At 59.2% G+C, this 25,519-nt stretch overlaps 9 protein-coding genes across 9 annotated transcripts; 3 read left to right on the top strand and 6 right to left on the bottom strand.

Annotated features, from left to right (window-relative positions):
- Positions 1-2,516: 2,516 nt before the first annotated feature.
- On the top strand, positions 2,517-3,904 carry PLICBS_003697 (uncharacterized protein; the record flags this gene model as incomplete). The annotated part of the gene is made up of 3 exons (XM_065600273.1): positions 2,517-2,560; positions 2,623-2,723; positions 3,135-3,904. The coding sequence occupies 3 exons, from the start codon at positions 2,517-2,519 to the stop codon at positions 3,902-3,904; spliced, it is 915 nt and encodes a 304-aa protein (XP_065456345.1).
- Positions 3,905-4,651: 747 nt separating this feature from the next.
- Positions 4,652-5,857, top strand: PLICBS_003696 (uncharacterized protein; the record flags this gene model as incomplete). The annotated part of the gene is made up of 1 exon (XM_018323464.2): positions 4,652-5,857. The coding sequence occupies one exon, from the start codon at positions 4,652-4,654 to the stop codon at positions 5,855-5,857; it is 1,206 nt and encodes a 401-aa protein (XP_018178694.2).
- Positions 5,858-6,058: 201 nt separating this feature from the next.
- On the bottom strand, positions 6,059-7,805 carry PLICBS_003695 (uncharacterized protein; the record flags this gene model as incomplete). The annotated part of the gene is made up of 2 exons (XM_018323463.2): positions 6,059-7,307; positions 7,372-7,805. 2 exons carry the CDS (start codon positions 7,803-7,805, stop codon positions 6,059-6,061), a joined length of 1,683 nt encoding a protein of 560 aa, XP_018178693.2.
- Positions 7,806-8,656: 851 nt separating this feature from the next.
- Positions 8,657-10,475, top strand: PLICBS_003694 (T-complex protein 1 subunit alpha; the record flags this gene model as incomplete). The annotated part of the gene is made up of 3 exons (XM_018323462.2): positions 8,657-8,744; positions 8,798-8,883; positions 8,952-10,475. The coding sequence occupies 3 exons, from the start codon at positions 8,657-8,659 to the stop codon at positions 10,473-10,475; spliced, it is 1,698 nt and encodes a 565-aa protein (XP_018178692.1).
- A 471-nt stretch (positions 10,476-10,946) lies between these two features.
- PLICBS_003693 (hsp70 nucleotide exchange factor fes1) lies at positions 10,947-11,957 on the bottom strand (the record flags this gene model as incomplete). Its single annotated transcript, XM_018323461.1, has 4 exons — positions 10,947-11,128; positions 11,227-11,377; positions 11,450-11,538; positions 11,666-11,957. The coding sequence occupies 4 exons, from the start codon at positions 11,955-11,957 to the stop codon at positions 10,947-10,949; spliced, it is 714 nt and encodes a 237-aa protein (XP_018178691.1).
- Positions 11,958-12,420: 463 nt separating this feature from the next.
- On the bottom strand, positions 12,421-16,019 carry PLICBS_003692 (uncharacterized protein; the record flags this gene model as incomplete). Its single annotated transcript, XM_018323460.2, has 3 exons — positions 12,421-12,720; positions 12,771-15,864; positions 15,925-16,019. The coding sequence occupies 3 exons, from the start codon at positions 16,017-16,019 to the stop codon at positions 12,421-12,423; spliced, it is 3,489 nt and encodes a 1,162-aa protein (XP_018178690.2).
- A 3,775-nt stretch (positions 16,020-19,794) lies between these two features.
- On the bottom strand, positions 19,795-20,979 carry PLICBS_003691 (uncharacterized protein; the record flags this gene model as incomplete). The annotated part of the gene is made up of 2 exons (XM_018323457.2): positions 19,795-20,549; positions 20,613-20,979. 2 exons carry the CDS (start codon positions 20,977-20,979, stop codon positions 19,795-19,797), a joined length of 1,122 nt encoding a protein of 373 aa, XP_018178687.2.
- Positions 20,980-21,703: 724 nt separating this feature from the next.
- PLICBS_003690 (uncharacterized protein) lies at positions 21,704-22,786 on the bottom strand (the record flags this gene model as incomplete). Its single annotated transcript, XM_018323455.2, has 2 exons — positions 21,704-22,648; positions 22,718-22,786. The coding sequence occupies 2 exons, from the start codon at positions 22,784-22,786 to the stop codon at positions 21,704-21,706; spliced, it is 1,014 nt and encodes a 337-aa protein (XP_018178685.2).
- Positions 22,787-23,421: 635 nt separating this feature from the next.
- Positions 23,422-25,182, bottom strand: PLICBS_003689 (uncharacterized protein; the record flags this gene model as incomplete). The annotated part of the gene is made up of 1 exon (XM_018323454.2): positions 23,422-25,182. One exon carries the CDS (start codon positions 25,180-25,182, stop codon positions 23,422-23,424), a length of 1,761 nt encoding a protein of 586 aa, XP_018178684.2.
- Positions 25,183-25,519: the final 337 nt, after the last annotated feature.

Genomic DNA, 25,519 nt, shown 5'->3' with positions numbered 1-25,519 from the left:
GGATGAGGGGGAAGAGGAACAGCCGCTCCGCTCACCCGCTGATGGTGCTGCAGCTCCATCTGCTGCTGCTCCAAGGCCCCCCATGCTCATTGCCACGCCGCTGTAACGATCAAGTCCACCGGCTGACGGCGCTTCACCGCCATGCCGCGGCGTGGCAGTGCTCCCGTCGCCGACAAAACGGCGGGCCGCTCGGCGCCTCCCCCCCGGGACGCGCAGGGCAGCACAGCGGCCGCACGAGCAGAAACGCGGACGGACGCACATGCAAGTCGGCGATGGGGCCTGCAGCAGTAGCCGACGCCGCCGCCGCCGCCGCCGCCCTTGGTCATGATATCAGCAAAGGCCGATGGCGTGCATCCCGTCGGCCGCCCGGGCGCGCAGGCTGCGTGCGACGAGGGTGGTGATGGCGCGTCTACGTATGTAGGAATCTGATGTGTTATGGATGCGCGCACCGGGGCTCAGGGAGTATCTAGCCGAGTCGGTCGCCATTCTTCACGGTTTGCCTGCCGGGAATTGCTCTACAAAGTACATGCCGTACGCGGAAGCAACGTTGGATGCATGGAGGACGGACAAGGAGAGACACACACACACCGCGGACGGGGGGTCTCGGTGAGGGTGCAGTCACTGCAGCGCAGCGCAGTTGCGCGCCCAGGTGACTCAACGGCAGCAACGGCGGGCTCTGTGCTACACCGGGGATCTTGATGAAGCCGCCAGACGGACGTACGGCACGCCGGAGCGTTGGCTGCCCCGAGGCCGAGACATGCCCTTCGTCAGCCCAGCGATGAAGTTGTTGGGAGAGGTGACGACACTGACGAGCTTCGAAACGACTTCCATATTCTAAATTTGGGGGCGGTTTTGGCTCCCGACCGAGCGGCTGGGCAGGGCATCCGGAGAGGGCCTCCCGCCGGAAACACAAACGCCTCTGCTCCTGGTGTCCACAGCATTTGACTTGCCTAGTTGGCGGCTAGGCTCGTGCGCCGAGTCCCGTGTACGTATCTCCATAGCGGATGATAATCATGACATGACATACATGACATGGCGATGCTGCTTGTGTGCGTGAGATGGAAGCGGAGACGATCGGGGCTCGGCGTGTGGGACTGTGGAGTCGGTCGTGGATGCTCTCTCGCAGACTCTCACACACTCACTCACTCACTCACGCACTCACACACGGGACGGTTGGCAAGGACCCTGTTTCTGCCCGCGCGCGCAGGGCGGGCGGCCTTGGTTTTTTTTTCCTGCTGACAGGTGCGTTTCCGCCTCGTAGGGCTGACCGGGGAGTCCGCGCGCCGGGCCTGCAGCACCAACCCACTCCAATGTCCCAGCAGTTGCTCATGCAGGACTAGCCCGCGAGAGCCAACCCTTTCGGCTGTGTGAGGCGCGTCTTTCTGTGCCAGACAGCATCATCATCATCATCTCGTGAAAGAGGGCGACAGAGAGATGAGAGACAAAGAGACACGCGCTTCGAGAGATGGCAAGACGAGTCCACACATCTCGACTCCTCAACCCAATCATCATCACCACCCCCCTCCAAGTCACGCCCCCCCCTGCCGGCGGGCTGGGAAACGCGGAGCCAATGGGCTCTGGCTCGACCTCCCAGCTGGGCGCGGAGTCGCGGGAGCCGGTGCCCTAGTCGCCGACGTGGTTCCTCTGTCCTGGCGACGCGGGCCTCGTCCCTATCCGCCGCCCACGCCGCTCGGCCCCAAGAAACGTGGCTGCGCTCAGCCCCATGGGCAAGGGCACCGACGACGACCGACGACGAGCATCCACGTTTTGAGTTCGTGACCCTGCCTCACTCTGCCATCCCGCCTGCCTGCCTGCCTGCCTAGCCTGCCTTCAGCCTGCTGGCCCCCATTCTCCCAGAACCCAAACTTGGCCAGACACACACACACACACACCCGACCCGACACGCCCCCCCGTCATGTACGACTGCCGAGATCCCCGGCTAGTGATAGTATCATGGTACCTACTTAGCCCGTTGCCTGTAATAGTACACACATGTGTGCCTGTGCCGTCGACTTGGGTCAGGCCAGCCTACGGGAGGCCATGCCAGATAAGAGGACGGGTCCTCCATGCCTCCCTCCCAACATACATAACCCCGGCGGCTGCGCTGCATCATTCGTTCTATTGGGCCGGCATGTAATACAACAGGCAGGGCCTGAGTTGTTTTGGACTTCCTTCCCATACACACGCACACACGCACACGAACCAGACACATACTCGCGGGCGCTGGGGAACGTCATCCCCCACGGCCTGACTCCTGTGCTGCTACCTACTCCCACCACTCCGAATACCACCACCACCACCCACACCAGACACATACACACGCCGCGCCCGCCCACCCCCCCCGGCACCGACACAAATACAACCTACATGCCCGCATATATCCAGACTCGCAGCACACCTTCTTCGGCCTTCTATTTCTTCTTCTCTGCTTCTCGAGCGTTGTATTCCTGCAGGCGCCGTGCATTCATGTTCGTGTTGTTGCAGCCGTTGTTGCTGTTGCCGTTGCATCTAGAACCATGAGCCCAGACATTTTACTGTCAGCCACCACCACCTCGGGAGGGTACGTTGATACACTTCTTTCCCGCAGCCGTTCCCCCTGGACCTCTTTCTGACACAGAATAGAAGAACTTCCGCAGAACCCATGATGACCACCTTTGCCGTGGCCAAGCAGAAGCGTGCGACGCGGGCCAAGTTTGCCAAAGTGCGCACCGGCTGCGTGACATGTAAGTCGACGTCCCGTCCCAGATCCTTCGTTTCGATCGTGCTCGCGGACACTGATGTTGTGATGGTGCTGACAAAATCGCAGGCAAGTTAGTCTCACCACCTGGCCTTCAACGGCGCCCCCTGACACCTTCCAACCTGACGCTCGGATGCTAACCAAGTGCTACTCTTTAGACGCCGACACGTCAAGTGCGATGAGACGAAACCGTGCTGCAAGAACTGCCTCAAGTGGGCGGGCTATTGCAGCGGCTACGAGAGTCTCGAGTCGCTCCAAAGCTCAGGGGCGTCGAGATCACGGGCAGCAACAGCCTCCTCCTCCGCCTCCAGGGAGACCAGAACGAGTCCTCCCCTTCACGCCGGTCAACCGCCTCCGACGCCGCTATCGTTGCATGGAAACATAAATAGTTGGACAGACGATGCGTCGTCGGTGTCGAGTGCCGCCTTCTCGACCATTGCCTCTAGCCCTCCAGAGCTCGGCGTCGAGCTGGTCTCCGCTGGCTTCATGGATGCACATCAGCAGCCATCGCCACCGTTTTATCCTCCCCATCAGCAAGCCGCCCTCTCCTCCGCTGCGGACACCGTCCTGGATGACGCGTTTTGGAAGCAGACGATGCCTCGGCTTGTACGGGAGAGCACAGCGGTGCGATACGCCAACATTGCCGTGCACACGCTCATATTCGCCAAAGGACCGACCATTATACACTCAGCTGATAGCCACCACCCTCACCATCACCAATACGAACACCACCCGCCACCGCACCCGCACCGGAGACCAACGCCAGGGCAGCGGCAGCAGCATGGCCCACGAACGACCGCCGATCACTACGGCCGCGCGCTGACGTGCTATGGACATGCCCTGCGCGAGGCACGGCGGACATCGGACCTGCGCGAGGCGATCCTTTGCGCCGTCTTCTTCGTCATCTTCGAGACCATTAACGGCGATCAGACCGCTGCCGAGGCGCACCTGCAGAGCGGGCAGCGCATCCTCGATGAGCTATGCGGTGGAGGCATATTCGCCAGCCCAAACACACATACGACACCAACAACAACGACGGCGAGGCCGAAGTTGAGGGGCATGCTGCGACACGTCCTTCAGTTCCTCGCCGTGCAGGCGCGCGACTTCGACAGGTCCGACGACATACGGCACGGCATCCCGCTGGACGAGATGCCGTGCGAGTCATGACGGATAGGTTGTGGAGGAGAAAGGGAATGAGGGGGGTTGTCGCATTTATTTGCCCATTCGTTGCTACATTGTGCCATAGCAGAGTTGTATTGCCAGGTTGCGACCACCACCAACTCAATGTACTAGATTCGTGCCCTGTGCAGGGCACAGCCATTTTAACAATCGTCTTGCGTCGTCTTGCGTTGCGTTGCTTTGCGTTGCCTCGCATTGTGTTACATTGCGTCCAATCCAGTCCCGTGCCATGATCCGTGCCTGTTAGGAGGCCCCGTCCCGGAGGCGGTCCGGTGCCCGGCTCCGGGGCGGCCTCCGGGCCTGTCGCTACCTCGGGCGCCGACTGGTCCTGCCGGGAATGAGAGGATGCCGCAACAGCGGGGGCGGCAAGGGCTTGGTGCGGTGAAGCACAGCACCGTCCGGTTTCCGCAGCCCGAACCTCCACATTTGACATGGTCACTCCTTCCGGTGCGGGGCATCGACTCATTCAGGGCGCGATTGATGAGCGGGTGACTTACAACCTGCAACTTACAACCTGCAACACACGAATCGGCCCCGTCTTGTCGATACCCCTCGCACGACTGCCCCCCACGTCGAAGCTCACGGATCTGCCCCACCGGCGACGCAGGCAATCGCAAGTCGATACACTGTCGTTCCGCACCTGAGGAGCTTCTTGTCAACCTGGTGTCACAGACAACTCCGCTACCTGATTGAGTTCACGGTTCATCTCAAGAAGACACCAAACCGCACTCCAGCATGGCCGCATCATCGGCGATCCCCGACGACGCGGGCCTCGTCCTCGCGCACCCGAACGACGACGAGCAAGTCCGCACCTGGACGCACACGCATCCGTCCTGGGGTCCGTCCTACCCGCTCGACGTCTACCTCTCGCGCGAGCGGGAGCTCCTCACCGTACCCCTGGCTCGCGACGGCGGCATCAGGCAATGGATCCTGACCACGCCGTCACCCGCATCCGCCTCTGCCACCGGCGGGACCAGCAGTGAAAGCAGCAGCAGCAGCAACGCCCGCCCCGTCCTCTCCTCGTGCGAGACCCTGCGCAAGCGCGCCCTCGTCCGCAGCCCCGGCCAGCCCACCGTCCGCGACGTCCACGCCCACGGCGTCGCCAGCGTCTTCACCTACCCCCAGTTCCGCCGCAAGGGTTACGCCGCCCGCATGCTCGACCAGCTCGGTAAGAAGTTCGCCGCCGACGAGGCTCGGCGGCCCGGTGACGCAGCTTTCTCCGTACTCTTCTCGGATATTGGCAAGAAGTTTTATGCTGCGCTCGACTGGGCGCCCTTTGAGAGTGCTCACCTGACGTTGCCCGCTGCTGTGTCGGGCGATGCTTCTGCTAGTGCCCGTGGCGATGTGACGCCCATCACGGACGATAACCTGGAACCGCTCGTGGCCCTCGACGAGAAGCTCCTCCGCGAGCGCATGGCCGCTGACGATGACGCAAATCCCACCACCAAAACGCGCGTCGCCATCCTCCCGGACATGGACCACATGCGGTGGCACTTTGCCCGCGAGGCGTTCATGTCGACACACCACCTCGGCCGCGCGCCCACCGTCCGCGGCGCCGTGTACACCAGCCCCTCCAACGGCTCCCGCGTCTGGGCCATCTGGGTGCGAGTCCACTCTGGCGGCACGACGAACCCGGCCAAGAACGTGGTGTACATCCAACGTTCTGTCGTCGAGAATTCGAGCATCTCGGACGCCGAGCTATCACAGGCCTGGCGTGCCATTCTGGAAGTTGCACGGGTGGAGGCCCGCGAGTGGATGTGCTCTCGCGTCGACATGTGGAACCCCGACGAGCGGACCAAACGCCTCATCGTGCAGATGGAGGACCTGAAGGCCCAGTACGTCGTCAGGGAAGAAGACAGCATCACCAGCCTGCGGTGGTTCGGTGACGGTTCCGTCCAAGACGTCGAATGGGTCGCAAACGAGCGCTACGAATGGTGTTAGGCATTGTGCGTCCATCAAACATGCACGGCGAGTCACGCCAGCGGCAATAGACATTAGATTCATCATCATCCATTCATCTATCCTCCCTCTCGCCTTGTGAAAACCAGCCGTGTGCCCTTCACAGACGAAAATCACAAAACACCCCGAGTATGCAAACTCCTGTACACTCCCGGCTCAAACGACGCCAAAATGCTCCGTCGCTTAGTAGCTGCGTCCAAACATGACCCACTTCTGCGCCTTGCCCTTGCACTCGGGGTTGAGGCAGGCCGTCTCGCCGGGCACGAGCTCGTCTCCAGTAGGCTGGTCGAAGGGGATGCACAAGCTCTTCATGCCCATCGAGGGAAGCTTCTGGTTGTCGGGGAGATCAGGGTGCTCGTCGACCCGCGTCGTCAGCTCCTTGATGCGGTCCTCGCATTTGCCGTCCAGGCAGAACGGAATGAGGACAACGTTCTTGTCGTCCAGGGCTGGGAGAACATCCTCCCACTTGGTGATCTTGAGGCGATGCTCCCGGAAAGATGCCTCAGCCTTAGTGTACATGTCCTTCTGGATCGTCTCCAGCAGCTCTGGCACCTTGGTGCCCACCTCGGCGATAGGGAAAACGCCCTTCTCGCCCGTGTCTCGTCTCGCCCAGCTCACCACCTCCTTAGCGGCGTCCTTGGGACCGAACTCGATTCGCAGGGGAACGCCCTTGAGCTCCCAGTCGTTGAACTTCCACGCAGGAGTGTAGCCCTCTCTCCAGTCAGAATCAGCGCGGACGCCCGCCTTCCTCAGCGTTTTCCTGATGCTGTCGACTTGCTCCTCGTGCTTCTTCCGGTCCTCGGGGGTGGTGCTCTTATTGATACCGACGGGAATGAGGATAGTCTGGATCTTGGCAACGCGGGGAGGGAGAACAAGACCCTTGTCGTCGCCATGGACCATGACCATAACGCCAATGACGCGAGTCGACAGACCCCACGAGTTCTGCCACACGTGGACGTGCTGGCCCTTGTTGTGCGGGTCCTCCACAGTGATGTCGAACATCTTGCTGAAGTTCTGACCCAGACAGTGGGACGTGGCACCTTGAATGCCGCGACCATTGGCAGGCACGTATCCCTCCACCGTCGTGGTGTAGTAGCCACCGGCAAACTTCTCATTCTCCGTCTTAGTGCCGCGAACGACGGGGAGAGCAAGAAGCTGCTCGTAGACACCAGCATAAAGCTCGAGAATCTCCAGGACCTCCTTGCTGGCGAGGTCCTCTGTCAGGTGTGCGGTGTGGCCCTCCTGCCACAGGAACTCTCGGGTTCGGAGGAAGGGAGTCGTCTGCTTGGCCTCCCACCGGACGACCGAGTTCCACTGGTTCAGTCGCAAGGGAAGATCTCGGTGGCTGCGAATCCACTTGGAGTAGTAGGGGTACATGACGGCTTCGGAGGTGGGACGAATCGCAACCGGGACCTCGAGGTCCTTATCGCCGCTATCTTTGTGTTAGCTGGGGGCCAAGAAGCCAATGATCTCGAGAATTGCAGGGAGCAGCTTACGCCTTGGTGACCCATGCCAGCTCAGGGGCAAAACCCTCGACATGGTCCTTTTCCTTCTCCAGCGACTTGGAGGACAGGAACAGCGGGAAGCTGACCTCGTCGACGCCCATCTCCTCAATGTGTCCGCTGAACCACTTGCGGATCTCGCTCCAGACGTGCATGGCCAGGGGACGCAGGACGAAGAAGCCCGAGATCTCCTGGTAGTACTCGACCATGTCGGACTTGAGAACAACCTCCTGGTACCATGCTGGGAAGTTTTCCGCCTTGGAGACGGTGATGCCGATGATGTCGTCGGCCTTCTTCTCGGCCTTCTTACCGCCAACAACGGGGACGGTAGTCTTCTTGGCGGCTTTGGCGGCCTTCTCAGCGGCGAGCTTGGCCTGCTTCTCGGCCTTTTTCAGGGCGCTCTTGGAGGGTTCTACGGCACCGTCCATGGTGGCGACGTCTCGATCTCGATCGCGATAAGTCGAAAATTGGAGAAAAAGACTGCAGACAAGAAGAGCAGGCTCGCGGACTCTCGCTCTTTAGAATGACACGCTGGTGCAGAGTGCGTGAGTCAACTCCGAGCCCGAGGAGGGGAGCCGTCGTCGAGTCGCTGCAGCGGGAGCGGTCAGGCCGAAAGAAAGGGTGTTGTCAGGGCGAGGAGGTGACTCGCACCGACTCTTTTATCGGGCTCCGGTGTCGTTGGTGGTTGTGGCGGCTGCCCCGCCATGCGCCTTCCCTATCGGTAGGAGGGGCAATTGGGGGGCCACGACAAAATTTCAGGTCACAGGCGCATCGGCCAATCAGGGCTGGAGCCGCCCCAGGGTCTCGGCGCCCTGGCCTGGGACGCCTCCGCTGGCCTGGCGAGGGTAGCGGCGGCCCTGCTGGCGGGCGCCCTGGAAGCGCCAGGCAGCCTCCACTAACCGGACTGACTGTCCGACGCGCGGTGGTCACCGGACACACCTCCCGTCAATACTGCCCTGCCCAAGGGCGGTCGGGTGGCTCCACCGAAAGCACTGGCCCTTTGCTGCTGGCTGCCACCGCCCGCCTCACTGGCCCGCGCCACAATTAGGTCCCATCGCAACGGGGGAAACGTCCCCGGAGCTGGAACAATCCGAGCTTCCGGCGAAAAAGTATCGAGGGGCAGTCTGCAGCGCAACTGGAGCTACGCACGCCAGCTTGTGGAGGCTCCTATCCCACGACACGGCTGGCCTTTGAAATTCCGCACCAGAACGACGTCGCAACGCCGCCTCTCTTCGAGACCCTACACGTCGCCTGAACACTCCTCCGGACGACCACAACAATGGCGTCCATGTTCGAGCAGCCCCGGAACGGGACCCTGTTCCTCGGCGGCCAGAAGATCTCAGGCTCCGACATCCGCGACCAGAACGGTAGGCGAGGCAGCTCCAGTCATGACTGCCCACGCGTGCTGACTTGCTTGTAGTCCTTGCTACCCAAGCGATTGCGAATGTCGTCAAGAGCTCCTTCGGCCCCAGTGGCCTCGACAAGATGATGGTGGATGACATCGGCGTAAGCATATTCCCCCTCGAGCCCTCCCGTCGCAGTCCAGCAGAGCTGCCCCTCACACGCCAAAACAGGACGTTACCGTGACCAACGATGGCGCCACGATCCTCAGCCTCCTCGATGTCGAAGACCCCGCCGGCAAGATCTTGGTCGACCTGGCGCAGCAGCAGGATAAGGAGGTCGGCGACGGCACCACCTCCGTCGTCCTCATCGCGGCCGAGCTGCTGCGACGCGGCAACGAGCTGATGAAGAATCGCATCCACCCGACCACCATCATCACCGGCTACCGTCTCGCCCTGCGCGAGGCTGTCAAGTACCTCAACGAGAACGTCAGCATCAAGGTCGAGAACCTCGGCCGCGAGTCTCTGCTCAGCATCGCCAAGACGTCCATGTCGAGCAAGATCATCGGCGCTGACTCCGACTTCTTTGCCAACATGGTTGTCGACGCAATGCTGGCCGTCAAGACCACGAACAACCGAAACGAGACAAAGTACCCCGTCAAGGCCGTCAACATCCTCAAGGCCCACGGCAAGAGCACCCGCGAGTCGCTGCTGATCAAGGGCTACGCGCTCAACTGCACCGTTGCCTCCCAGGCCATGCCTACCTATATCAAGGATGCCAAGATTGCCATCCTGGACATGAACCTGCAAAAGGAGAGGATGAAGATGGGCGTTCAGATCACAGTCGACGACCCGCAACAATTAGAGCAGATTCGCGCTCGCGAGTCGGGCATGATCCTCGAGAAGGTGGAGATGATCCTCAAGGCTGGTGCCAACGTCATTTTGACAACTAAGGGTATCGACGACCTGGTCCTGAAGGCATTCATCGAGAAGGGCGCCATGGGCGTGAGGAGATGCAAGAAGGAGGACTTGCGCCGGATTGCGAGGGCCACCGGCGGTACGCTCCTCAGCACCCTGTCCGACCTCAACGGTGACGAGCGGTTCGACCCGTCCTACCTGGGCTACGCCGATGAGGTGAGCCAGGAGCGCATCTCGGACGACGAGTGCATCCTCATCAAGGGCACCAAGGCGCACTCTTCCGCGTCATGCATCCTGCGTGGCCCCAACGACTTCACTCTGGACGAGATGGAGCGCTCCGTGCACGACTCGCTCTGCGCCGTCAAGCGAACGCTCGAGAGCGGCAGCATCGTGCCCGGCGGCGGCGCCGTCGAGACGGCCCTGCACATCTACCTCGAGGAGTTTGCCGGCACCGTCGGCTCGCGTGAGCAGCTCGCCATCGGCGAGTTCGCCCAGTCTCTCCTCGTTGTGCCCAAGACGCTGGCCGTCAACGCCGCCAAGGACGGTGCCGAGCTCGTCGCCCAGCTGCGGTCACGACATGCCCTGTCGCAGCGCATCCAGGAGGGCGACGGCAGCGAGGACGAGAAGACTATCGCCCGCAAGAAGGGTTACAAGAACTACGGCCTCGACCTCATGCGCGGCAAGGTTGTCGACGAGCTCAAGCTCGGCGTCCTCGAGCCCAGCATCAGCAAGGTCCGGCAGCTCAAGAGCGCCGTCGAGGCCTGCATCAGCATCATGCGCATCGATACCCTCATCAAGTTGGACCCGGAACAAAAGGAGGATGACGGCCACGGCCACTAAGTCGGCTGGGGCGGGATTCGGGTTGTATGCTGGGTAATAGATGTGACTGCCTACATAGAACTGGTGCAAAACAGAGGTTGGAATTCTGTACACTCACATTTCTGTTACGCTCCTCGTCGGTCCATCGATGACCGTCAGTAGTATCTTTCCCACATCGACTCGGCAAACGCACTGGTTAATAGCTGTGAGGATGTATATTGCATGACAAAAGAAACTGCTCTGCCCTCGTCTCGTTTGGTAGAACGTTGTATTTTTTATACAATCAGCGTGATCCACATCTAAGGAAACAGGAGTGGCGTCCACCGAGGACACGGCACCGTTCCGTCCTCTTTTTCCTGGTCCTTTCCCCCCTCCTTCATAAGCCGTCCTCGATGAATCTATCTTCTCGTCGAATCGCTGGAATGGCCCCTTCCCCCCTGCTCTCCCGTTGAGTATTCGTACAACCTCAAAGATACAGTTCCCTTTCGCGCTTTAACCGACGACCAGCTTGCCGTCCTCGGGGAAGTCGTACTCGGGGATCTCGAGGTTGAGCGGGGCGGGTCCCTTTCTTATCCGGCCGGAGATGTCGTAGTGGGAGCCGTGGCAGGGGCAGAACCAGCCGCCGTAGTCGCCGGCCTCGCCGATGGGGACACAGCCGAGATGCGTGCAGACGCCTGTTTCTTGTTAGTACATGCCTGCGAAATTCGGGCGTTGTTCCGCGGGCGGGAGATGCGCCATGTCTACCGTCGCCGGAGTTGGGAGGGGGACATACCCAACATGACCAGCCACTCGGGCTTCTTGACGCGGTCGTCATCGGACTGAGGGTCGCGGAGGGAAGAGATGTTGACCTTGTTGGCCTGGTCGATCTCCTCCTGGGTGCGGTGTCGGATGAAGACGGGCTTGCCTCGCCACTTGATGATGACCTGTTTCAAGGACATTGGTTAGACAACTGACATACTTGGGTCGATGCACGGCGAGCAAAGAATATTACTCACGTTCTTGCCCTCGGGGATGGCATTGAGGTCGACCTCAACCTTGGCCATGGCCAGGACGTCGGCAGACGCGGACATGTTGACGAGGAACTCTGTGCGGACATGCATCAGCAAAACCCCTCCATTGATCAATCACCCGACGTGTCCCGTCACCGCAGAGCCACATCGTGCCCTCTCAATGGCTCAATGGCTCTTCCTCCGGGGTATACCAAAACATACCCTGAACGGTGCTCTTGGCGCCAGCGGCGGTCATGGCGCCCATGGCGCCGACCATGAAGTACGAGAAGAGCTTGTTGGAGCCCTCGCTGCTCTTGGACATGTACTTTCCGAAGTCGGGGATCTTGTTGCCCTTGGACTCGTTGCCCTTGAAGGGACTCGTGTACGAGGCGCTCGCGGCGCCGCCGGCCGGGCGCATGGCCGTGGTGCTCAGGGCGGCGGCGCGGACGGCGGCCGGGTTGGCGACGCTGGCCGAGCGCAGGCACAGGCGCGAAGCGGTCGAGAGAGACGCCATCGTTGTTGAGGGAGTGGAGGAGGGCCGGGTGTTGCGAGGCTGGCTTCGTGATTGAGGTCTTTTCCTCCTATGCGGTGGGTGGTGGCTCCGTCGGCTGTGACGATTGCCTCTGGTGCCGAAAGTTTTGGACGCCTGGGGCTCGTGGCCTCAGGCTGCCAACCAGCTCGTGAGCTCCGAAATTGACGGCCCCTCATTGGCTGCGCGCCACCACCGCGCGCCTTTCCCGGACTCTCCCGCGGTACGTACCTTTTCCACGACTTTGCAGCCGATACAGCCTGCCAGCGCGCCTGTGACAACTGCAGCATGTCACGCCAGACTGACGCGAAGCGCAGCCCTCCCTGTGAATTCTCATCGACCACAACCGCAGTGCATTGTACGATGGTAGTCAATTTCATTCAGACTAAATCATTCGTGCCTCATACATGATCCCTTCCACGACTACCTAATTTATACCGTTCGCCGGCTAGTGCATCCTCCTCAACTCCTCAATAATGTTGCGCATCTCTTCAGTGCTCGGTCCCAGTCCCTCGCAAAGAAGTTCTTGCTTCCCTTCGTCGAGATCCAAGAACCTCTCTATCATCTCTCCATCTACGAACCGATACGGGCCTTCGCCTTCCCTACTCTGATTTCTGAAGGCCCGCCACAGGTCAAAGCTAATGTTGCCGGGCGCGTAAATGTAATCTTGAAGCTTGGCTTGAAACGTCAAGAGCAGGTCCTGGTACTGGGGCGAGATGTCTCCGAACAAGTACAGGGTGCCGTCAATCTATCCCCTTGTTAGTACGGTGACCAAAGTGACCGGACTTGGGTCCTTACCGATCCGAGGAATGCCTTCGGAGACACAATGGCAGACTCGCTCGATGCGACGTGTAGCCTGCGGATTCGGTTGATCTGCTCCCCAATATTCATCTCGCTCGTGATTTCTAGCCGTCGCTTGTCCTGTTCGGTTGGAGCTTCTTGATTGCGCCTCAAGACAATGATGTTGCCCTGCGCATCCGCCTCCAGCCATCTATCGCCATCTAAGTGGCAAACCGACGTGGCCCATGCGGGCTGATAGTGCCTCGCCCGTTCCTCGAGCTTCGGCCGGCTGCCGTCTTGTGAGGGAATAAACTCTACCAAGGCTAGAGACTGCATGAGATCCACGACGCCGATCATGTTGCCGGATATGTCCAGGTCCACAGGGAAAGACGCAGGCCGGTACGCGGCTACTTTCTGTAGCGACCCAGATGCTGTTGTCTCCTCGTCGTAGCTGTATACAACAACAGTTTTGGATAGTCCAGCGACAATGTAGTCGCCCATGACGCCGAGGCAGCGACATGCGCCCTTCAGATTGTGGGACACGATTTGGTAAACTTGCCGATCGTCCCCAACACCAAGGACCAGGATTCGGCCCCGGGTATCGCCGTCTTCGGCAACGTCAGCATCGGTGATGAAGCTTGTGCCGACGATGAATCGCTCAGCTGGGGTTCCGCTGCTGTCAGGCAGCTCTGCACGAATCACGCACTCGACCATTTCCAGCGAGGCGGATGCGTTCAACACGAAAGGCTTTCCCAATTCCTGGAAGATGATTTCGTCGACGAGCTTGAAAGTGCTCGTGATGACCTCCTCGTTATGTATCAACTCCTTCTTTATGCATCCCAGACCAAAGGCTTTCAAGCCTGGTGAATAGGCAACGCGGCGGACCGTTTCCTGCACCGGTAATGTCTTGACGTGTGTCAGACGTTCTTTGTCGATACGGCACAGTCGGATGTGGTAGTCTGTTGACAGAATAATCGAACCAGGAAAAGCCTCTGCGTCAAACGGAGCGACAAAGGTTGCATCGTCGGCCGTCGTTGCCGAGTAAATGATCCGGCCCTCGGCGCTGTATATGAGGCTGGCATGCTCCGTCGTCGCAAAAACACTGCTCGTTCCGTCATCCTGGGGTAAAATGTGCAGTCTCGCAGGACTACTCCCCAGTATTACGCTCTTGCGTCCGGACAACGAGTAGCTCTCTGTCGAAACGTTGAAGGTGACCACGTTTCCGTCCTCCAGAGCGACTAATAGAGTAGGGCCCGCAGAGGTTGATGGATGTAATTGAACCAAGGCAATGTCCCTCGGAACAGACGCACTGTCCTCTGTCTGCCTCAGTGATTCGCCCTGAAGGGGTTTTAGTGATGCCAGTTCCACGACAGATATCGTGCCAGACGACCACCACCCGATGACTCCTATATTCTCGGGTTCTCGCGCAGCGTGAAGGCATGAAATCTGATCCGCATGGCCTGAAACGGTATCATGGGAAGCTTCCTTCGTCGTTGCCGCCAGGCTTTCAGAGATGTTCAGAGAGACAAGTGTCGAGCCGTCCACAGCCAGCAACACCCACTCCGCATTTGCAGACGCTGCCGTGATGGTCTTTCCCTCTGGGGCATCCCACGTTGATACCGCAATGCCGCTTTCCGGGTCCAGCAGAGTAACCGACAGCGGTGTGATCTGTAGAAGTTGCCCGCTGGGGAGATTTGTGGCCAGTAGCGTCTCCTGATCCAATGTCATGCCCTGGAACGAGTACACCTCCTCTATGCCGCCATCTGGATCGAAACGGAGAACTCGTGTTTCTGAGAGGAATGCCATCACCAACGTGTCAACTGCCGTAGAGCCGTGGGACTTGAGAGAAAACAGGCCTCGTGTGCCCGGTATCTCGTCAAGTATACCCTCGTCCTCTAAGCCGACGCCACTCCTGATGCTGCGCAAGCTCCCGTCACGGTACGCGCCGCAGCCGGCGACGATCCTTGCCTGACCAGAGGAGAAGGCGTTGCCGAGCTGGCTGTCGCCTTCTCGGTTTCCCATGTCCATTATAGCGAAGTCCAGGATGGGTGCGTTGTTCGACAGTGTTTTGATAGGGATCATCGATCTATTGGAGATGTCCACCTTGAGCAGCTGTGAGTCGCCATGGTGAGAGGCCAGAAAGAGATTGTTGTCGCCCATGTAGACAAGAGAGGAGGCTCTCGAGGTCAGTGCAGTGCCATCCGGGAGCTTCATAGGCGCCACGCTCATGCCTGTGACGACGACGCCCGTAGCCTCAAAGGTGGTTTCTATCGTCAAAAGGTCCATGCGTCCATAGTCGTCGGCCAAGAAATAGTGCATGCCGTCGTACTCTGCCCAGGCAACGTAAATTTTTGGGTCTTTGAGAGGTGAGGACACGCTCGAGTACGTTAGACTGTCGAAGTACGTCAACAGCGTCTCCCCAACGACAAGGACGCCACCAAGATGCGCTCTGGCCCCATCATTGTTCCGTACGTGGTACCTCTTCTCCTCGACGACTGGAACGGGGATCAACATGGAAGCATAGGGATCTTGTATCACCTGGTCGAGCTCCCGTTCCCGATGCGGGTCGAACTTGGACACCTCCCCGCCCTTGTCATCTTTCGTGAGTCGGTACACGGCAATGCGCGCCTCTTCCTGGTCCAGCTGGGTCTTGTAGAGAAAGGCTATCCGAGGATGGCCTGTGCGGCTATGGAGGAATGTGCTCGCCTTCATCCACAGCTCCGTGAGGCGGACCTGGTCAAGCGCGACTAGTTTCGTCGTGGCGCCTTTGCGCGTCGGCAGGCGAAATACGTTCAGAACGCCCTCCCATAGATGCATGGCCATGAATCTGCCTGTGGGATCAACCAGGCATTTGTTCTGGCTTTGCGACTGGCGCATATACTGCTCGGCTCCATCTTCGATGGTTTGCTCGACAGTGTCGAGCTGGTTCGTGTCCGGATTCCATGCGACGTTGAAGTATTGTAATCTGTCGGTTCCGATGAATAGAAGGTCGGTAGTTGCGTCCTTGGGCTGGAGGCGTTGGAGCATCGATATGGTCCCGTAGATGAGCTTGGTGTGCAGGCAGACCATGCCATCGTCGGTCAGGCGCCAAATCTCCAGCCGGTTTGCCTTACTGAACGTCTACAGTCAGCGAATGCAGTCGTATGCCGCCCAAAGCGCATGGGGTACTTACGCGAGAACGAGATCCTCGTGCTCCGGATCAAGAAACCGGATGCGCAGCGCATGGCGCACGCTGGTCGGCTTGTGGACCGGCGCGACGTACGACATGGTAGGCGGCAATTCGGGAAGTCAGGGCGCGATCCCCCAGGTAAAGAAGAAGAATCAGGGATTCAGCTCTCCGGGAGAGCTACTCAAAGTCCCTCATGCCCTCATTGAAAGCGGTTGACGGTTGTGTGCAATGTCGTGCGTCACTGGAGCCGGAGTTAGTAGAGTGGAGGGGCGAGAGCTCCGGCAGCTCTAGGAGTGGCAGTGGAGGGATGGAAGTCAGCATTGAGCTAGGTGGATCCTAGGTGCCTACCGATAGGTACGGCGTGGTGAACACGGGCACAGCGCCTCGTTCCAGTGAAGGCCCCGCTGGCGGGGAGACTGGGCTCCCTGATGAGCGCCCCTCCGCTGCGCGTTTGAGGGACGGGAGCTTCACACGCCCCACAACGGGAGAGCTTCTGCTTCCCGCATGTTTCGCCAACCTACCCTACTCCCGGCATAGCACTTTGAAACTCCCTAGTTGATGGATGCGTCTGCCGTGACGTGCTGCTGTGTGCACATCCCTCTTTCATTCAGTAGCACGCGTTTTATTCGGTCTGCGCGCTTGGCGCGTCGGCAGTTGCTTCTGCTTGACACGTTCCGATGGCGATCACTGACACGGTGTCGCTCAACTCGAAGTGCGACACCAAGATCCAAACCCCCGCTACCGATGCTGTTGAGGGAAGGAGCCAGGCAGCGCGTGCCTGCCACTTGACATGACGGCAGAAGACAAAATCCCTGTGTACCTACAAGCAAACTTTTGTCGAAGGCACCATGGTAATTAAATTAGTAGTAGGGCTCGGCCCCAGTGGAAGAACTGACACAAGGGTGCAGCCAGCGTCGCGATCCCTTCACTTCAAGCCCGGACAACGTTCGCTCCGCGCAGAATGACGCACGATGAGTTCTGCAGTTGATAATGAATCTGCAGACGAGTACGGTCGCTGCTCCGGGTGCTTTCGAAACCACCAGCTACCACCATTCTCCCTGCGCAGCCACGCGGCGTCTATGCGCGCCTCGACTATAACAGCCGAAACCGAGGGCCGCCACCAGGAACCAGGGCTGCATGTCTGGCATATTCCTCAACCAAAGATAAAGCTGGACTCCCCTGTCGCTGAGCAAGCTGAACCTCTGCAGCACTTCTGCGATTCGCCCGAACCGACATCGAGACCGCCCTCACTTCTGCCACGATGGTGTACCATCGAGAGCCTACTGCTCCCCGTAGGTGAACTCGATCTTGGGTCGCTTCCGGAGATTGACGCTGCCGAATATATCGATTCTATTTCATCAATGCGAACTTGCGTGCTTCGCGAGGCCTGGCTGCCCCTCGACCCTGTGCCGGCCGAACTCGACGAGAGCTTGGCGTTTCCGCACGCGTCCGAGGAATTACGCTTGGCCCTTCGCCGACAACTAGCAGACGAGACAATCGAAGCGATAACCGATGAGACGACTCTCAAAGATATGGATAAGAGACTGCCACTTAGCAGTGAGCCAGATTCGGCACGGGCATCTGGCTTCTTCCTCTGCGAGGTTGTTCATTCACTGCCAAGAAGAACTGCATGAGCATCGCTGATCGACGTAGGCGCTCCGAGGCCGACCCAGGTGTATCACTCCGCCGCTATCCTCTGTTTCCAGCTCTGAGCCCAGCTCGCCGTTCGTACCCGGACCGGACGTTTGCATCATTGATCTCGCATCTACTGCAAGCAGCCCTGCTCCAAGCCCGGTACAGCAACTTCAATCACGATTGCGTGATGGACACCTTGATTCTGACATCACGGTCCCGGCCACTGTCATCATCACGTCGCCGCCACCGATTTGCCCAGACCACGAATTGAACTACGACTCCGCCGCTGACCTGGCTGTTGATATACCCCTGTCGTCCGTCGTCTCGGATCCCCTCTCTGCGAACGAAGCGCTGAACGCAATCCAGCTCCCTGTTCTGGAAGACAGCTCTGACTTGATCTCCCACGAAGAACTTCGCGGCGAGGACTTCGACGACGCACTCTTGGCCATTCTGAATAGCCGTCACTCCCAACTCTCCACTGCTCTTGACCAAGGGCAGCTATGCCCATATGACACTATCTCTCGTCTCCCACTGCCCCTCGTGGACATCGGGATTCCAAAGGCACAATGGGCACTTAATTGGACAGCCAGACAGCATCTTTCCGAGCTCAGATCGTTTATGCCGATGAGACTTCTCGTGCCTTGCATCCCGCAAGATTCGTTACTCGACAGTGAACTGAAATGGGTCCCACTGCCACGTGGGACTGGAAAGCTTGCCATTGATGAGGAATTGACCACGAGCGTGACCAGCCGGCAGTATGAAGCGCTTGAGGATCCGCCAAAGACATTGCAGAGCATAGACAACATCAGAACAAGCAGCCCGACCATCATGAAGCCAGCAGAAGACCCGGAGCTCGATTGGTCAGGCGACTCACCATTCGCCTCTGATGATGATTCAGTTGAAAGCCTCACAACTGGGACCGACATCCAACGTCTCTCTTCGGTCGTTCCCCGGTCTGCTTTTCCGCTGCCCACAGGATTTCAGGCAGTGCGGCAAGGACAAGGGCTCGACGCGAAAAGCTCACCAAACCATCTAGACGTTTCGAGCACCACAAGGCTACTGGATGATTTCATGGCCTTGCGTGCTATTAAGCGACCGCGACTCTCTGGTGCAGGAACACTGAGTAGTGGCCCAACTTTACGTGCCGCTCAATCACTCTTACCAGCAACTCACCATCGGCAAGAGTCAATTCCTCCAACTCCGCAAGAGCTGAGGCGGGCACCAAAGCCCGCCTTCGAGATACCAGATCGAAAAGGACCCTGCATTGTGTCACTGGCACTCGATCGGTCCATTATTCGCCACTTGGAATCCTGCTGGCCGCCGGAACTGTTGATTGACCGAGACTTCTGGTCGCATGGGGCTGAAAAAACTTCGGCTGAAGCTGGAGTTCAAGGTGAACCCGCCTGCTTGACAACGGTAGAGGCTGATGTGTGCCTTACAGCGACAATGGGGCTCGTAGCCACGAGCCTCGTCAAAGTCAGACAAAAGCCTCTGCCAGGATCGAAAGGGCGAGCCTCTCTCCGGGACCGTATATACCATGTCAGCCAAAAGTACGAGAGGTTGGTCGTTCTTGTTTCCGAGTCAAATGTAGCGGGCGAGGTGAGCGGAAGCCTCAGCCCATCTGATTTGGCATCGTATGCCGACTTCGCTCGCTTTGTGACTGGCCTCGACACACCAGTGTCGACATGCCTTGTCCCAGGCGCCAGCGGCACACTTGCGCAATGGATCCTGGCTTTCATGTCTCGTTGCAGTACGGGCACAGCCGGACTGGTGGACGTCATCACCTCGGAAGAATCATCCTGGGAGCTCTTTTTCCGTCGATCTGGGCTGAACGCCATGAGTGCTCAGATCATGTCCAAATCTCTCCACGCCGAGCACGGAGACGCTGGCCTTGCGGAGTTTCTCCACATGCCAACGCATACAAAGATTGCAAAGTATAGCACCGTGCTGGGTGGGCATAAAGCCCTCGCCAGATGTAGCACACTGTTGGACAGAACCTGGCTTTGACTGGAGCCAACACGGGGTCATTGCGTAGATCTTGGCACATTTGCTTGTTATATGGTAACAGCACTTGCGATTTGGCCATAGCAGGGGATCGTTGCCCACGAAGCTGGCTCGAAAAGACATCTACTACCCGTCACGGGAACACCGTTTATCCTTTATCCGTTGGTTCATGCGCAGAGCACATCCATGTCGAAAACTGGCGACCTGGAGCGATCTATGGCCAGAGTTTGCAGCTCAGCATAGCTGCCACAGCGGGACAGGCAGCTTCCCAAAGGGAGGCTTTGCTCGGCGGTGACTTTGGTGCAACCCAACGTACACCACCTTGCATGAGTTGCGCATGATGACCGACCGGGACGCGAGGCCATAGTAGTCGGAGATGGAGTGGGTGAGCCATCGCCTGAAGGATATCGTCAGCAGGTGGTCGGCAGCGAGGGGAGGTGATGCGCACTTGAAGGCGGCGTTGTCGCCCTCACCAAAGGAGTCGAAGACGACGCCCGAATCGACTATTTCGTGCTCAACTTCACGCCGGGCCATCCGATGCCTCGCCTCCCGCTTCTCCTTGAGCTCCCTCATCGCGCTCTTACGTCCGACGAAGACAATCTCCTCATCCTCAGAGTCCAGCTCTTCGGTCTCGATATCATCAGCCGGCTCTGCAGGCTCACCCCTGCGGCCTTGCTCGTCGACGAGGTATTGCCGCACGGGATCCTCGAGAGATCGCACCCAGTTCCGGATGACCGGGTTGCGCTTGGCCGACTCCCTCAGGTCGCGGGGAACCTCGCCGATGCCGAGACCAGTGGCGCTGCCGGCATTGCGCTGCTGCTTCTTGCGGGCGGCCTGGAGAGCCGAGGTCTTGTCTTCGACGCGTTGCCGCACGCCGCGGTCCCAAAACTGGGCGAGCTGATAAGGGACTCGGCGGACGGGATGGGCCGGACGGACCTCCCAGTCCGATGGCAACGGCGGTTGCACGTTCGGAACCCCAATGAGGCGATCTAAGACGCGTGGTCCGTGTTAGTGGCCGTGGGGACCTGGGGCAACTGTGCGCAGCATCATACCGTTCTCCCAGCGGCGCCGTTGCCGGCTGCCCTCCTTGCCTCGCAGGACGGCGTCCCGCTTGCGCTGGCTGTCACGCGCAGACGGCGGCCGCCGCGGGACGTCTGGCGTCTTCGACTTCGCGAGGTCAAGGGCGCGGGCCTCGGTCTTGACAGTCACCTTGCAATCGTCGATGTTGATGGCGAGAGGCGTGCCGGTGCCGCGGGCGACGGGGGAGATGCTCAGCGATTGGAGGGCCTGAATCGTCCAGGCGTCGATGTCGATGGCGCCATTGGTGACGGGCGTTGAGGGTGTGTGCGGCGGCAGCTGGCTCGGGGCGAGGTTTGAGACGAGTTCCTCCGGTGGAGGAACGGCGCTGTAGATGGCCATCTGGTGGGACAGATCACGCGTTAATGGGATGAACGGCGACGGTGGGGCAGTTGATGGTTGAGGCGACCAGACGGAAACGATGCCCAGTGCGATGTGCCAGGTTGGCTCGAACGAGAAACAAGCCTTTGACAGACGGGATGTCTGGAATCGGAGGTGACAATGGCAGAGCGCGGGGGTGGTTAAGGGCGCGGCGTGAACGACGGGACGATTTGATGACAGCTCCACGGCAAGTCGGAGGTTAGACGCATCGATGATTCAGACGGAGTTGTGGGCGAATCTACCAATCAGGGGGCGAGCGCAACGCATGCGGGCCCGTTCGTGGACGACGCTTATCTTTGCTGGGACGCGGGAGTCACATCACGAGCCATCACTCACACTTCGTCATTGCCTGCGGTCGGTCTGGCCAGGAGACGTACAGAGCAGCATACTGCCCTGCAACGCAAAGTTTGAATGCTGACCCAGACTCATTGTCATCGACCATTTGCATCGCGACACCGATCCGTTCCTGGTGCTTTGGCCCCTCGCCGGTTGAGCAATGCGGCCGGCCTCGTTCGTGGCGCAACGATTGTGAAAGACGTTGGGGAGGAAGGTCGCCACTATCATATATATACTTGAGTCCCTTTTCCGACACTTTACTTTTGTCGTGACTATTGTTTGTTTATAACTGCAAATCTCATTTTCTAGCTCTATATTGGGTTGACTCAAAATTTACAGGCGCATTCGTCTAGGAAGCCATGCGCTCAGCTCGACGCTGCAGGTCCTTGGCCATGGCGATTCCAACCTTGGTGGACTCGTCCAGGCTCTCATCCGGCAATCCAAGCAGCTCATTCTGCGCCTTGGCGGAGATGTCATTTGCATCACCCGGGAAAAACGCCCTCGCGTACAGCATCTTGCCAAAGCCGGCCATGTTTCCGCTCTTGACCTGCGCCAGTCCCTCCTCGTACCGCTCCTTGGTGCTCTCATGTGTGATGGTCCAGTCGGCGTCGACGGTACCCGTAACGCGCTTGACGCTCTCAAACATGTCGTTCTGGCTGATCACGAAGCTCGTGACGAACACGCCGTTGTTGAGGAACCTCGACAAGGTGAGGCTCTTGTCGTTTTCGTCGTCGGGGAGCTCCTTGAGGCTCAGCACCTTGGCCACCGCGCGCCCGACCTGCGCCAACGTCGACGTCGAGTTCTTGGTGGTGCCGTCGTCGTAGATGGTCAGCGTGCGCTTGTCAAAGTCGAAGCCGAAGCGTGCCTCGCCGCCTCCTAGACTGTAGTCGTACCAGAACCCGCAGCACACAGTGATCCACTGCATGCCGAGACTCTCAATCTCGTCTCTGTGGGCGCGGGCCACGGGACCCAGCAGCGACTCCCGGCTGAGCTTGCTGTCCTCGATGTCGCCGCCGTACCCGTTCGGCATGATGTAGGGGACGCCGGCCTTGGCGCCGGCCTGGACGATCTTGCTGTGGGTGTCCCGGGGCGCCGTGGGTGCCATTGTGATGATGAGGAATTGCTGGTCCTTGAGGGCGGCGACGAGGGTGGCCTCGTCGTCGTAGTCGACATGGGCGACGAGGACGCCCTCGGGGAGCTTGTTGCTGCTGTCTTTGCGCGAGAGGGCTGTGACTTGGTGCTTTCCGCCTGCAAGGAGGGAGGCGACGATGTGAGCTCCAACGGTGCCTCCGGCCTAATATGGGGGTGTATGTTAGCCATTTTTTGTACATGGTGGACATAAGGTATGGATGGGTTCAAATACCCCAACAATGGCGACTCTTTCGATGGCGTTTCTGAAGCCAGATGGCTGGTCTTTGGCGTACTTGGGCATCTTGGGAATTCTCGTTGACGAGAGGTCGAGCTGGTCAGGATGTTTAAGCGGTTTGTGCTGGTGCGTGCCTGTATGCATGTGCATGCGCGTGTGAATGTCTGACTACAGCTCCTCAAAGCAGCGGAATATCCTTCCATTTATACACATTCGAGACCCAGTCCAGTTCCATGCCTTTGGTCCATCTCAACCTGATCAAAGGTAATCGGATTCCGGAATCCCGGTTCCTCGTTCTTCAAGTCCTATATCCGAGTTGAACTTCCGCAGGCTGTTGCACTAGGTTCGGCCGGGGAGATGTTGGCCCCCGAGAGCCACAGGCCGGCGCCAGTGAGATCAGGCCTAACTTAGCCCGCGGTTGGGGGCCCCAGTCTAACCCGAGTTCGTATTCAGCAGCTCTGGCGGCCCGCAGCAGCCGCACACAGGGCTCGAGGGCTAGCTGCGATGACACTGAGTCGCCAGGGCAGGGTGTCCGCAACGGCCGCAATAGCCGCAACACCCGCAACGGCCGCAATGACCGCACCGTATGAAGCCGCATCATGACATAGCATGGCAGTGATTATTCATCTACGGTCTGACTGACCTCCGAGCATGTCTCCGCCTCGTCCAGAATGATGTGTTCACATAGATTTGTTTTTCTGCTACAACTGGACGTCAGGGCCAAGCATCGATAGATATGGCTCGACGAGAAACTGGTTCCAATCCCAACCCCAGCCCAACTCCGGCATAGCGATGGTGGCTTCAGATTCCGAAGGTTCTTGAAAGAATTGATAGCCCGCCTCGACAGCTTCCAGCTGGGCAAGTTCTTTTCGCTTCTTTTCCATTTTGAGGCTGAGTAGCCGCCGTGCCATTGCCAGTGCCTCACGCATTGGTCCCGTGTCGGCGGCCACGACGAGGTTCTCTAACCCCTTGAAGGCAGCGGCAATGTGAGCGGAGGCGGCCGGCGTATCGATGGCTAAGAGGACACAGGCATAGTGGAAGACGCTGCCGATGACGTTCCAGAACAGGCGGCCGTGGATAGCCAGCTGCTCGGCCGCTTCCAACGCGGCGTTGCCACTGTCAATGATGAGCTGAATGATCTCATCCGATATGCCCATCTTGAGCTGGTAAATGCGACGATAAAAACACAACGCGAGGTCAGCCTTGGTCACCACCAGGAATGGATGAGTGAATTGGAGCTTAGCCAATGACTTGAGACGCTCAAACAACTCCTCCCTCGGACTTGGAGGCTGACATTCGAGGCTGAATGGGGAGTTGGGCGCCGGGATGATCTGGGCTACTCGCATGAACTGGTCGGCAAAGGATCCTGCTAGGGGGGCGATAGCCTGGCAAGTCACGGCTCGGAATCGCACGGCCGAGCGATCGTACTCGTATGACAGCATGTTGTGCCCGGCCCATGCGACCCAGAAAACTCGCCTCAGTCGGTCCGCATCATGTCCCGCAGCCGCGGCGCCCGGGACAGATGCCAGCTTCTTGATGTTCTCTTCCTCATGCAGCCCCACAGCTTCGCAGAGGTGCATGATGGTGCAAGAAGCAATCCAGGCGCTGTTGGGCAGGGCCGTGGCCCGCAAATACATCATCCTCAGGCCCCAGGCGATGATGTGGTCAATGGACAGCATGCGCATCGAGGCTGGATCGTCGAGGATGGCTTTGGCGTACAGGACCAGCTCAGACTCTCGCGGGTGTCTGTTGGGAGAGAGAAACGACCCGAGGGCGGCTACCCCAGCGGCGACGGCGCCAAAGGCAACTGCAGCGCCGCCAGAGCTATGGTAATAGTCCCGACATCGCCGGGCATATATCGTCGAGTCCATTAGGTCGATGACGGGAGCCAATTCAGAAAAGTACACACGCGAGAGGAAGCCGAGATCGTCCTCCGTGATGAGCTTCCCCAAGGGGTCGTGAGTACTGGAAACTTCTTCAGGCCGGATGCCGAAGTTGTAGGCAAACGAATGCATTTTGGGAGTACTGTCGGAGCCGAGCGCCACGCCCAGAATGTGCGGGAACGCCATCGCCGCCGATGCCCCGGCGTATACCGGCTTGTGCTCGTCGAAGATGCCGACGGGGGCGGTGGTGGCTGGGGACGCGCCGCTCACGACGGTCGGACTCTGCGTCGACGAGCCGTCGGCTGCTTCGCGGGGACCGCTCCGCGCTTCATAAAGCCCACTGGAAGCACTGCTTGATGTAGCAGCGGCTGCTGAGCTCACCCTTTTGCGGCCGCGTTCGAGGCCGACGCGCTTGGCTGGGGCCGGGACGGTGCCGTCCTCATCGTCGGCGTACCTGCAGTCGTATTCGTAGGTGGTGCACATGCCACAAGGATACTCGGAGTCGCACTTCCGCTTGCGCTGGTGGCAAGGGACACATGCCCTTTTGACGCGCTTGCGTTTCGCAGTTGTCGTCGACATGACTTGCAAGATGGTGACCCGTGAGCTCCAAAGCCTATTATGAGACGAACGGCAGTAGGCCGATGGGCCCCCCTGGACTTGGGCTAGCAGGGATCATGGTTTGGCTTGGGGCCTTTGTGTAGGCTGGCTGTTTCGAGGGCAGCCCGAAAATCGACGTTGTTTCGCCCTGGGCTGTGTTGTCGAAAGGTCCATGATCGTCAGTGTGAGAGACTTCGCTGTGGGTTTCTGTGCTGTCGCGCGTCAGCACACGTGACAGACCCAAGGAACCGCCTGCCATATCCAAGGGGCCACTCCTTCACTTCAAAAACATTTCCCGCGCTGGAAGGGCATATAACCA

The sequence above is a fragment of the Purpureocillium lilacinum genome (assembly GCF_023168085.1).
Source record: "Purpureocillium lilacinum CBS 284.36 DNA, scaffold_2, whole genome shotgun sequence".
Taxonomy (NCBI): domain Eukaryota; kingdom Fungi; phylum Ascomycota; class Sordariomycetes; order Hypocreales; family Ophiocordycipitaceae; genus Purpureocillium; species Purpureocillium lilacinum.
Note: the sequence above shows the minus strand (reverse complement) of the source record. Positions and strands in the feature narration are given on the sequence as shown.